Genomic DNA, 12,771 nt, shown 5'->3' on the forward strand with positions numbered 1-12,771 from the left:
TATTATAAAAAATAAATACAGAAATTGCAGTATTATTATTATTATTATTATTATTATTATTATTATTATTATTTTCTCCACTAATGCGATCACTAATGCACTCCTTGGATTACAGTCATGGAGCCGTGCCCGTGGCTGTGTGCTGTTTGTTAGAGGCAGGTAGTCAGAGTGCACTGAGCCCACAGGCCTCCAGTTTTCAGGGGGCTGGGGCATCTCTGGGTGCTTGACTGGGGTCCAGGAGAGTGGTGGGCAGCACAGGACCGGGGCTTAGGAACGGGCCTGCCTTGGGGGTGCCTTCCTCGCGCTGACGTGGCCCCTGTGTCTCTCCAGTCGATCATATTTGATGAAGTGGACCTGACGGATGCCAGCGTGGCCGAGTCCAGCACCAAAAATGTCAACAACAGTTTTACGGTAAGACCGAATGCACCGCTTTCGTGATTCTTCCCCACACCTATCTTCCCTTTTGGTTTGAACAAGCATGTGAGCAGGTCAGACTTTTGCCTCCTTTTTTCTCTGATGGTAAATTTTGAATTTAATACTGAAAATAATACCGTGGTTGGAGAATAACTGAGAATTTGGCGCGTGACAGCAGAAAAGAGCAAAGAGAAAAGAGGGTCCACATGAATATTTTTAACGTGTCGTAGTGTACATTTCTCTAATAGTTTTGCACAGAGTATTGTTTTTTATGATTATTATAGGACATTTGGAAAAGACAGAAATGTGTGTTGAAACAAACATCCATAATTCAGCTACCTGAAAACACAGAATGTTGATATTTTAGTGTATTTCATTTTTACTTTAAACCCCCCCATTTATAAAAGTTATGTTGTACTTTCTGCAAAAGTTCTCAATGCATAAAATCACTACCCAGAGCTAGCCAACTGCACACTCTAGGTATTGATTTCTAAATATCTGTCTTCAGATACACAGATACCGTGAGACTATAGTGATCCTTTTGTGTTTACACTTGTTTTCTCTTGACAATTTATGGTGATTATTTTCCCGTGTCACTTGATCTGAATGGTCATCGTATTTTTTAATGGCTGTATAGCATTTCTTGTATGACTTTATAATCTTGGCTTCAGGGGCTGACTTTAAAACCTACCTGTTGAAGGTATGACTCTGATATCAGGAATGGAGTATTTACAAATATTTTTTCTTATTAAGCTATCTCATCTGGAAATAACGTATGCTCTCTGATTTTTTCAATTCTTTTATAACAGTTGATGTGGGTAATTTTCTTCATGTTTAGGATCTTTTTGAGTTAGTGTTAGTTTCGGATACTTTCAGGTTTTGTTTTATCTTATTTATTTAGTGGATTGATTATTGATTTGCTGATGCAAATGGGATTTTCCTTTCTCCATTTAAATTTCTACTTATTTTGTTTTGATGTAACGAACTGCTCTTGGTTTTGTTTTGTGGCTTATTGAATTAGACTTTCCTGATGGTCTCTCTTATTTTATTCTTCATTTTACTTGGAATGTTTTCACTTTTTCTCCATGAGTTTCATTGTTTACTTAGTGGCTGGGAGAGAATCCTACACCATCTGAATGATTATTTTTTGATTTGTGGCTTTTAGAGTTTTTAATAGGAATAGGTGTTGAATTTCATTGGAGTGTTTTGAGTGTTAATTTAGATGGTCAATTTGGTTTTAGCTATTTGTGCATTTCCTAATAAATTTTTCTTGGTAATGTTGAATTTTACAACCCGATTTTGGATTTAGAATTTTCCTCATCCACGTGTGTTCCTTTTTTTTGAGGTAGGAGGTAGCCTTTGTTGTGTTTTGATTTCACAGTTAAACTAGCCCCATGAAATTCATTTAATCACTTCCCATGATTTTATGTGTTTTAGCACAATTTATATAGTTTTAGAATTGATTATTTCTTGAAAGTTTGAGAGAATTTAAATTATCTGTCAAAGACTTTTCAGGGAGGTAAGGCTATGAATAAACCTAAAAGGTTTATTTTTGCTTTTTGATCACTTGAGCTTTTTAACTTCTTGAGTGCATTTTTGTAATTTACTTTCTCACTTATTTCACACCTTCAAATTTAATAGCACATATTATTTGCACTCTAAACACCTATGTCTCTGGTTAGATCACCTTTTGCATTTCTAATTTTATTTGTTTACCTTTTTTTTTCTTGTCAGATTTCTTAAATTCTATCATTTTTTAGAAGAGAACCAGTTATTGGATTATTGATAAATTCTATTTATTTGGTTTTACCTAATTCAATTTCTGCTTTCTATTTATTGTCTTATTTTCTGCTTTTACAACTTACTGATTGGCTTATTCTTATTTTCATATATAATTCTGTATATAATAAAAACAGGAGAGACTCTGAATTTAATTCTAAGTGCCTTTCTGTTCAGATGCCAAAAGTAGATTTTTTTCCCAGTAGAAAAATGTTATTAAAGAAAGATTACTTTTTTTGATTATTTATTATTGAAGAAAAATTTGAAGTATATAAATAGGAAGTTAAAACCATCCGCACTCTTATTACACAAATATACCTAGTAATATATTTTGGTTTATGTCATTCCCATCAAATATATTTCATAAAATACAGTTTTTAACCTTCTTTCTTCACTTAACAGTGACCTTTTTCCTCTTACAATATTCTTCAAAATCTTGTTTATTAATATTGCATAGTATTCCATCATATAAATGTATAAGTTTATATATTCAGTCCCTATATTGAACATTTCATTTTTCCCCATCATAGATAATACCGTGTTTCCCTGAAAATAAGACCTAGCCGGACAATCCCCGCTAACGCGTCTTTTGGAGCAAAAATTAACATAAGAGCCAGTCTTATTTTAATATAATATAATACTGGGTCTTATATAATATAACATAAGACCGAGTCTAATATAATATGATACAATATGATACAATATGATACAATATGATACAACATGATAGAACATGATACAATATGATATAAAATATAAATAATTAATATAATATAATATATAATATATATAATATAATATATATAATTAATATAATATATAATATAATATAATAAATATAATAAATATAATACCGGGTCTTATAATATAATATAATACCCAGTCTTATATTATTTTTTGCTTCAGAAGACGCGTTAGAGCTGATGGTCCGGCTAGGTCTTATTTTTGGGGAAACACGGTATTGCAATGTACAGTTAGTTGTACAGAGATCCTTTGGTGCATTTCTGATATTTCCCTAGTGTAAATCATTGGAAATGGAATTCCGTTCGACATAGAAAATACAAACTTTTAAAAGGGTTTTGAAAAAGAAATGAGGCACGGATACATGTTAGAATTTGGATGAGCTTGAAAACATTATTCAGAGTGAAAGAAGCCAGACACCAAAGGCTGCATATTTTATGATTCCATTTATATGAAATGCCACAATAGGCAAATCTATGGAGCCAGGCAGTAGATCAGTGGTTGTGAGGGGCTAAAGGGGAAGGAGTGCTTGCTAACGAGTACAGGATATTTTCTGGAGGTGACAAAATGTTCTAAAATTAGGTATCGGTGATGGTTGCACGACTTTGTAAATAAGCTAAAAATGACTGAATTGTATACTTTAAAAGGGTGACTTGTATCTCAATGAAAATACGGAAAAATAGTATGGCCCTATGGTTTTGGCACTATACAAATTACAGTGGAGCTTTGTCAGCCTGCTCCAAGACTGAACCCTGATTTATACAGAGGGTGCCAAAAAAATGTATACACATTTTAAGAAAGGAAAACATTATTCAAATTGTAATACTCGATATATACCGATAATAGAAGATGAACACAAGTCATGTGTATACATTTTTTTGGCAGCCCCAGTATATTGTCTCTGGGAAAATGTGTTTAGAACGCCTAATACTTGACTTCCAGATGTAGAGCTGGTTCCGGGTTGGAGAGGCCTCTGGAACTCCATTCATGTCGGGTAGTCATGATGCTTCCGGGCCCTCAGAGCAGAGGCACTGATTCTTACACATGTATTTTCCATTTTGTTCATGCTTTCAAACTGCCTTTTCATCTGAGGAGGTGCTGAAAGGACAAGAGAAAGATTAATATTGAGGTTCCCCAGAAGTATTCCCAGCTCAGGAAGTTCATCCCATGAGTAATCTGTAGTGAAGTATGGAATATGCCCACTTCCCCCAGTCATTCTTCCATAGAGAGTAAGTTCCGGCCACTGGGGCTGCAGGTGCTACAGATATTTTCTTTGCTTAAAATTCACACTGAATGATCTGACCCATTTCTAACCCCCGGCGGTATTTACTGTCTGGACCCTGAACCTGCCACTTCCCGTACAGCAAACCTCAGGGATGAGGGTGCGAACTGCAGGGACCCTGCATTTGCCCTGTTGGAAGGCAGTGTACTTGATCAGGGAGTGAGTGCAGAATGAATGAATGGGTTTGTCCAGAAGCTACTTCACTTCCTGGAATATCTCTTGGTTTTCCAGCTATTCCAGTAGTGATTTTCAAGCTCCACAACTTCTACTACAATTGCATGCCTGACACAAGACACAGTCAGTGAAAGCTGCTATTATAACGAATCAGCCAACAGATGGGAACCTTTTGTAGCTGGAGAAGCATGAATAAATTCGCTCCACATTAGAAAAGACTCCATTTTTATCCCTCCCCAAAATGGCCAGAGAACTAACTGTGCCCTAAAGAAGTAAGGCCCCGAGGGACCAGAGACTCCCAAGGGAGGTGAGTGGAGGTATTTGGGGGAGAGGAGAGATTTTTAGACAGGCTTGATGGAAGAAATGGCACAAACAAGGCTCATGTGCTGAAGGTGTATTTTTACTATCATGACGTTTCAAAGGAGTTTGTTAAAGCAGCATTTCTGTTTCACTGAAACCTTACATATTTTAAATGAATTTTTAAATTGAAATATGACTTCCATACCAAAAAGTGCACACATGTAAGTCCAGATCTTGAGTTGCAGGTACCACCCAAGTCAAGTGATGGAACATATCCAGGTCCCCAGAAGCTCCCCTCATGATCTCTGCCAGTTACTACCTCCCCTTCCCACCTGTAACCACTGGCCTGATTTCTAATCCTGTAGATGAGTGTTGGCTGTTCTAGGTATTTGATGTAAATGGACTCATAATGTATGGTCTTTTGTGTCTGTTTCTAATCTGAGTATTTTCTAATTTCATGGCACTTGGGAAATTTTCTGGTTGTATTGTTACTGATTTCTAGCTTAATTCTCCTGTGACCAGAGAACATACTCTGGGTGAAGTCAACCCTTTGGAATTGTTGAGACTTTCTTTATGACCTGTCGGTTTTTATAAATGTTCGTTCCCTTTGCATCTGAGCAGAGCTTGGATTAGGTCGTTCGTGCATGCAGTTGGTTAGGACAAAAGTTTACTTATTTTTCTCAAATCTTTTATAACCTACTGATTTGTTTTTCTGCTTATTCTGTTAGTTATTGAGTGAAATGTATTAAAATCTGCTATTACGGGACGGCTGGTTAGCTCAGTTGGTTAGAGTACGGTGCTCCTAACACCCGAGGTCACCGGTTCGATCCCCACATGGGCCACTGTGAGGTGCATCCTCCACAACTAGATTGAAACAGCTTGGAGCTGATGGGTCCTGGAAAAACACTTAATAAAAAAATAAATTAATTAAATCTGCTATTATGATTGTTGACTTACCTCTTTTTTGTCTTTAGTCCGTTAATTTTGGCTTTATATATTTCAAGGGTTATTAAGTCCATATTGATGTAGAATTATTTTATCGTCTTACTAGATTCACTTTTTATTATGAAATAACTTCGGTGTCTCAATGTTTTTTGCCTTAAAGTTAACTTTGATTTTACTATAGCTACAATAGCTTTATTTTGGAGAGTCATTTTATTGTAAGTAATGGAATATAATTTCCATCCTTTTACTTTAAACCTTTTTGTTTATATTTAACGTGTGACTCTTGTAGGTCTCATTTAGTTGTGTGGTTTTAAAATTGTCTGGTTTAATTGGATTATGTCTTCCACTGGATTATGTCTAACCTATACTTAGTTTAGACACGCTTGTTCTTAGGTATAAATTTGACATTATTACTTGTTTTCTCTGTATCTCACATTTTATGTTTTTCACACCTTTTTAAAAATGGATTATAATTATTTAATTTTCCCTTCTCTTTTAGCTTGTTTCTTCTACATTATTTTAGTGGATATTTTACAGGTTACAAAATATGTCCTTTATTTAAATCCTAATACAGATTAGTACTTTTCGTGCTTCCCAGACAATGCAAGGATATTGGAGCATTTAAACTCTCTGTACTCTTCATTGCTATTGAAATTACAATTAATTTGTTATTAATATGTACTCAAAAAAAACTGTACTCAGCTCTTGCCCTTCTGTTGGTTTGTTGTATATTTTAATTTTACACATATTTGAAACCTCATAGGACATTATTATACAGTCAGTAATTTATATTTATAATGGGTATATGTACTTTCTTTTGCTCTTCATTTCTTTCTGTGTTTCTGTGAACCATTTGGGGTAATTTTCTCTGTGTCTGAAAAACTTCCTTCAATATTTCTTTAGTATAGATTTCTATTTTTGTTTGAAAATATCTTTATTTCACCTTTTTGAAAGCTGTTTTTGCTTGTTATACAATTCTAGTTTAGCACTTTTTTTCATTAGTCTAAAAATGCCACTCCATTGTATTATAGCTTCCACTATTTCTATTAAAATGATTATCTCTTCAAGTATTGCTTCTACCCATTAACTTTTTCCTCTTGTTCTGAGACTTGTATATTAGATCTTTTCACTGTTTCTTATACTGTTTAATCAATATTTTCTATTCTCTTTACTCTGGATGTTTTATTATTTTTATTCTGATGTTCTTCAGGTCTTGTCTGTTGTTTAATCCTTCTATTGAGTTTTAAATGTCCCTTTTTTTTATCTTCAGCTGTAGAATTTATATTGGATTTTTTAAAAAAGTTTCTAGTTCCCTGCCAAAGTCCCCAAATTAAACATATTTATTTTAAAGTCTGTGTCTGAAAACTCGTGTATCTGGTTCTTCTATGGGTCTTTTTTTGTTGTTTGGTTTTTCTCTTGGCTTTGGTTCCGCTAGTCTTTCTTCCTGGTATTCCTGTTAATTTTGGTTGACAGACATTGTGGGAAAAATAGTCAAGATAATTTTAGGCTCAGGATGAGGATGGCTTCCCTCAGAGAGGATTTACTTTTGCTTCTGGCGGGTAGGCAAGGCAGCAGCGGATCATGTTAAATCCAGCCTGTGATAGAGCGGATGGGAATGTGGGTTTCCTTTTTCTGATTGGCTGGTCTGTTTGTACTTCCTCTGTTGCTAGGAGCTTCAGGACGCTCAGCTGGAAGTTGCAGGTACTTATATTCTCCCGTGGGCTCTAAAGTCCAGTGTTTCTTCCTCCCAGTCGTGTAGTATTGACAAAAGCTCTGTTGAGCCTCTTTTGCTTTCACTTATGAATCAGCAGTTGTCACTAATTTTTTCTGTATCTTTTCACTCTGTAATACTTATAAATATCTGACATTAAGATCACTAATCATAAAATATGAGAAATGTTAGATACCATTTACTTGAAAGATAATATGTTTAACATAGGGAATGAAGTTTGGCTGTTGTCTATCACGCCTTGTGAAATTTGTTGCTCAGGTTTTTTTATGATCATATTTTTTTATTTACTATATTTCATCTTCCATAGACTGATAAGGAGGAGTTAATCTCTTTCAGGACAATTATATTTGTCATTTTAGTCTCAGATTTGTAACAGTTTTCACCTTCCCTGTTTTTGAAGCTCTTTTAAGAACGTAAATGTTAATATCCTCATTGAGTAATCATTTATTAATAAAGTAACATTGTTTTTATATTGAATGATCTTTGCCACTAACTATACTCTGTCTGATATTAATATCGCCACACTTTTTGTCCTTTGTTCAGAATTTAATTGATATGCTTACTTCCCGTCTTCCACCCTCACTTTTTTCTTTGATTTTTCCTTGTGATTTTAGATTTAATTCTTCTAAGCAGCATGGTACTAGAATTTGTTTTATATCATTTTGGAACACTTTGCTTGTCATAGTGAACTTTAGATACTTTCTGCTTGTCAGGAGTTTTGCATATCTGACTCTTGGGTTTTGTGGCTGCCTACGCTGTATTTTTTTTCTTTTTTTGGGGGGGGAAGGAGAACCGGACTTTTAATTGGGGAACAGTGTGTGCTCCCAGGACTTTTTTCCAAGTCAAGTTGTTGTCCTTTCAATCTTAGTTGTGGAGGGCGCCGTTCAGCTTCAAGTTGTTGTCCTTTCAGTCTTAGTTATAGAGGGCGCAGTTCAGCTCCAGGTCCCATTTTCTAGTTGCAGGGGGCACAGCCCACCATCTCTTGCCGGAGTCGAACCAGCAACCTTGTGGTTGAGAGGATGCGCTCCAACCAACTGAGCCATCCGGGAGGCAGCTCAGCTCAAGGTGCCATGTTCAAGCTTAGTTGCAGGGAGCGCTGTCCACCATCCCTTGCGGGAGTTGAACTGGCAACCTTGTGGTTGAGAGCCCACTGGCCCATGTGGGAATCGAACCAGCAGCCTTCGGAGTTAGGAGCACGGAGCTCTAACCGCCTGAGCCACAGGGCCGGCCTTACACTGTATTTGAAAATACACTGTATTTTCTTGAGTTAATGCTTCGTTGGTATCTCTCTTCTGTCTTATGTTTCGTGAGTGGTATACTTACTATTTACATTTATATTTGTTAATGATTTGAATTGAACCCCCCCCCTTTCTTTTTTTTACCCATTTACAGTTCACAAATTTTCTTGGGGTATATTGGCTTATAGCCCTCCCAAATAGCGATGTCCCTTTTATGGTCAAGCCTTGTACTAGAGTGTTTAGCCACATGGAACGTGCTGCTCCAGGCCTTCTCTCACTCATTATTCAGTTGTTTGTATCAAACTAATGAAAATGAGAAAGGACCGAAGAGCAGGGCAGAAAAAGAGCGTAAAATGTTCTGCTTTCCCCAGGTGAATCAAATATGGTACTCGTCCTTAATAAGCTCCAACCACATACAGGTTTCCGTATTGGGCATGCAGGGAGGCCTGTGACGCTGGCCTTGATGTTGATACCATCTTTGAAGATACGAGGTGATCCAACAATACGGTGAATGTTTAAATAAAAAAAATTATTACGGTAAAAGACACGTTGCCATTAATCCCCCTCACAATACTCCCCCTCACTTCGAACACACTTACCCCATCATTCTTGCCACTTTCTGAAGCAGTTCTGGAAGTCTCTTTTGTGAATGCCTTTGGTTGCACTGTCATGGCTGCCCTGATGTCCTGAATCATTTTGACTTTGGGGAAGAGCCAGAAGTCACACGGTGCCAGATCCAGCGAATAAGGTGGATGAGGACACACCGTAATGGTTTTATTTGACAGAAATTGCCATGTACCAGAAGTGACATGTGACATGGAGCCTTTCCTGGTGTATGTACATATCTGCTTGAAACCTTGCAGGATTCTCTTTTTCTCGTAGGTGACACTGGTTTTTGCTTACTAGTTTGGTGCATGGTGAACTTGCTGTCTTCAGGCTTTCGTTTGGGTTTTCCATCTTTGAAAAAGTTTTTTTGCTCTCTTTTTGCTATAATTGTGATTCATGTGCTTGGTCTTGTTCTTTGTGTACTTTGCTTGTTTATTCATTCGTGGATTCAGCACGTACCTACTGAGGGCCTACCTGGGCCACATGCCATGCTCAGCACTGATGTTTTAGTGGAGAGAGGCTTCACTAAGTTTCACTAAGCTTGTGTTCTGGTGGGGGCGTCAGGGGGCACATGGAAGGGCAAACTTACAGGCTGAGGCAGACTCGGGAGGGAAGGCTGCTTGGGGCATATCATAGAATAGGGAAAGCCGCCTGCCTCGCTCTTGGGGAGGGGAGGGAAAACTGCCCCTGAGGTGTGATGCTGTGAGATGTGAAGAGTGCTTAGTGGTAAATCAACTGAAGGGAATGTGTGCAAGTGCATCTGTGAGTGTGTTTGTGCGTGTTTGTCCTCTGTCCATATGTACTTTGGGGTGGGGCAGGTGGATGGACCAGCCTGTGCAAAGACCTTGTGATATAATGTAATATAATGCAATATAAGACAGGGTCTTATGTTAATGTTTGCTCCAAAAGACGCATTAGAGCTGATGGTCCGGCGAGGTCCTTATTTTTGGGAAACAGATTCCCAGATTAGCAGTGATGGAACATTTTACTCGGGCTGTAGTTGGAGTGTAACTAGAGGAGGAAGGGAGGGTGTGCAGGACGTGATAGGAGATGGTGGCTTCTGGGTCAGAGCAGAGGGGTGGAGGCTGGGCAGGGACACGTGGTGCCATTAGCTCAGCCCAAGGTGAGGTGGGGAAGGTGTCAGGGTTCTGCTTTGGAGTAGCAGGTGGGTTAAACGAGTTTCGGAGAATGGTGGGCCGGGGGCTGTGGGGTTGTGCGAATAGGGTTTGTTTTTATCTTTTGTGTCTGTCATGTTCTTCTGCATTATTTTAATTATTGTCTTTCTCTAATTCTATTTGTTCAAGTTTTAATTTTGTTTCTTATTACATTTACTTTGGATTTTTATTTTTAAATCCCTATTCCAGCTTAGTTTTCATGTTCTTTTTACTTTGTCTTTACCCTGGCTTATTCTTGTTTGATGGAGAAGATGTTTTTAAAATGTTTTCTGTGTAATGTGGTTCCTTCCCTGCATTTTCCTTTGCGTGCCTCCATTTCTCTTGGGTTTCTGAATGTTTGTATTGACTGGATACCCCTCTCGCGGTCTGTTCACCTCAGTGATCTCAGTGCCATCTTCCAGTCCTGTGCTGGCCTTTTATAATCTGCCGGGAGCAGCCCACAGGGAGTGGTAGGGCTGTTCGAAATCAGTGCTTTTATTCTCCAGGTCAGTGTTGTCATCATTTTTAACCTATGTCCTATTTTAATAAAGACGTGATGAAATGTTATCATCTCCTCTAATGTTATTTGAAGTTTCAAAATGCAGCAAAAGCAAAAGCAGTGGGGCCCCACACAGCTGTGTTCTCACTGCCCCCATCCCGCCATCCCTCCCTGACGGCCAGTCAGTCTCTGAGTCCGTTCGGTTTAATTACAATGCTGTCATGTATGCCGCATGGGAGCAAGGGTTTTTCTCTTTTGTTCACTGCTTTCCCCAGGGGCTAGCACCCAGTAGGTGCTCATAACTACCTGTTGAAGAGTGACTCGGTTCCCTCTGGTTCCAGGATGATTGGGCTCTGTTCGTCTTATTGATTGCACACAGCAGAACACTGTCAGTGGACCGGACCTTCCTTCGGGCGGCATAGGGCGCCACGGGGAAGGCAGGCCGTGGAGGAAGTAGCTCAGGGCCGCAGCGGTGGGCGGGGTCAGGAGGGCTTCCGTGGCTGAGGAGGAGCTCGCCAGCAGTGCCCAGTATGGGGTGGGGTGGGGTGGAAGGAGATCCTGTCTGAAGGAGCAGAACGTGGGAGGGTGATGGGATGAGCAGAGGTTGGAGGGGAAGCCCTTTCCAGGCCTTGGGGAGTTTGGACTTTTTGCCAAATGTATTGGGAAGCCATTGAGATTTTTAAAGCCGTAGGTGATAACAGTGGGTTTTTGTTATGAGTCTGGCTGTTGCCAGAGACGGGATCTGCAGGAAGAGGTGGCCAGAGTGCACGGGAGGAGGTGGGCCAGGGGCCTTTGCTGTGGCCAGGTGAGAGACGTGGAAGCGTGGACGGAGGCGACAAGGGCTGGAAGCACAGCGGGTGTTGCAGGCAGTTAGTTAAACACCGGCCTCCTTGTTCGCGGTACGGCTTTGTTTTGCCTGCCCCGGGAATTCACAACAGCACTGCAGAAGCCTGGGGTTGAGCAACAGTGGGGGCGTTCCTAGAAAGCGGCTCTGCCCAGACAGCCGTGTCACATCGTGCCGGGCCGGCCACACGCACGCGGCTGTGCTCATGCTTTACCGGGAGCCTTTCGCTGGCCGCTGCAGTTTTACCACCATCACCTCCGAGACTGATGTCGTGATGGTCGCTGGTGTCAGAGGCTTCGTCCTTTTGAGGGAGGCAGAATTAGCCGAATCCAGTGTAGTGAAGGTGAGGTGGACACAGGTGCTCCTGATGGACAGCAGGAAGCAGGTGGAGGGCCGATGGCAGGCAGGTGCAGGCTGGGCACCCTGGCCCGTGTCCCTCAGAGGGCAGGGAGCCCAGAGCACGTGACAATTGTGAGACATGCACGCCCACAATGGCTGGCAGAGGACGGTGGCTCTCCGTGGAATTTTTACTCCCTGGAGCCCTCACCCTAGTCCAAGATGACCCTGGGAACCTGCTGTCACCCCATCACCCATTCACGGCTCTGTGGTGCAGGGACCTTGCCTGAGCCGTCTACCTGGGACTCCTTGGGTTGTGGTGCCGACCCTGGGTGGCACGTTGGCCCTGGGATAAGCAGTGGCTCTGATCTGGCTGAGGCACACATCCAGTTCCCCAAGCTGGGTATTGGACACCCTCTGTCAGTGGGGCTCTGGGGCCCCCACTCTGTCAGATTTGGCTGAGCAGCCTGAAGGCAGAGAGCCAGAAAGCCAGCCCTGTGGGGGAAAAGCACCCGAGGAAAGGATGTGTGTTTATGGGCTCCTGCTGTGACATGTTCAGTTACCTTTCATTTCATTATGGGGGGAATTCTGTGCTGTTTGGTATTTCTACATTTGGGGTTTCTCAGAGGAATCAGGGGCTCTGTCTCTGAATATGCAGGTGTCAGAGCCTGGACCACTGGGCTAGGTCACAATTCTTTGTTTCTCCACAAGGACTCACCACAGGGCC

General features: G+C 40.4%; 1 protein-coding gene across 2 annotated transcripts in view; it reads left to right on the forward strand.

Annotated features, from left to right (window-relative positions):
- Positions 1 to 12,771, forward strand: part of DGKD (diacylglycerol kinase delta) — a 100,458-nt gene that overhangs the window by 25,732 nt on the left and 61,955 nt on the right. For both annotated transcript variants that reach the window (XM_081050738.1, XM_081050739.1), the window contains exon 3: positions 331 to 411. In XM_081050738.1, coding sequence (XP_080906864.1) covers positions 331 to 411 — 81 coding nt within the window. The remainder of the gene's footprint in view (positions 1 to 330; positions 412 to 12,771) is intronic.

Source organism: Rhinolophus hipposideros (assembly GCF_964194185.1).
Source record: "Rhinolophus hipposideros genome assembly, chromosome: 6".
Lineage (NCBI taxonomy): Eukaryota > Metazoa > Chordata > Mammalia > Chiroptera > Rhinolophidae > Rhinolophus > Rhinolophus hipposideros.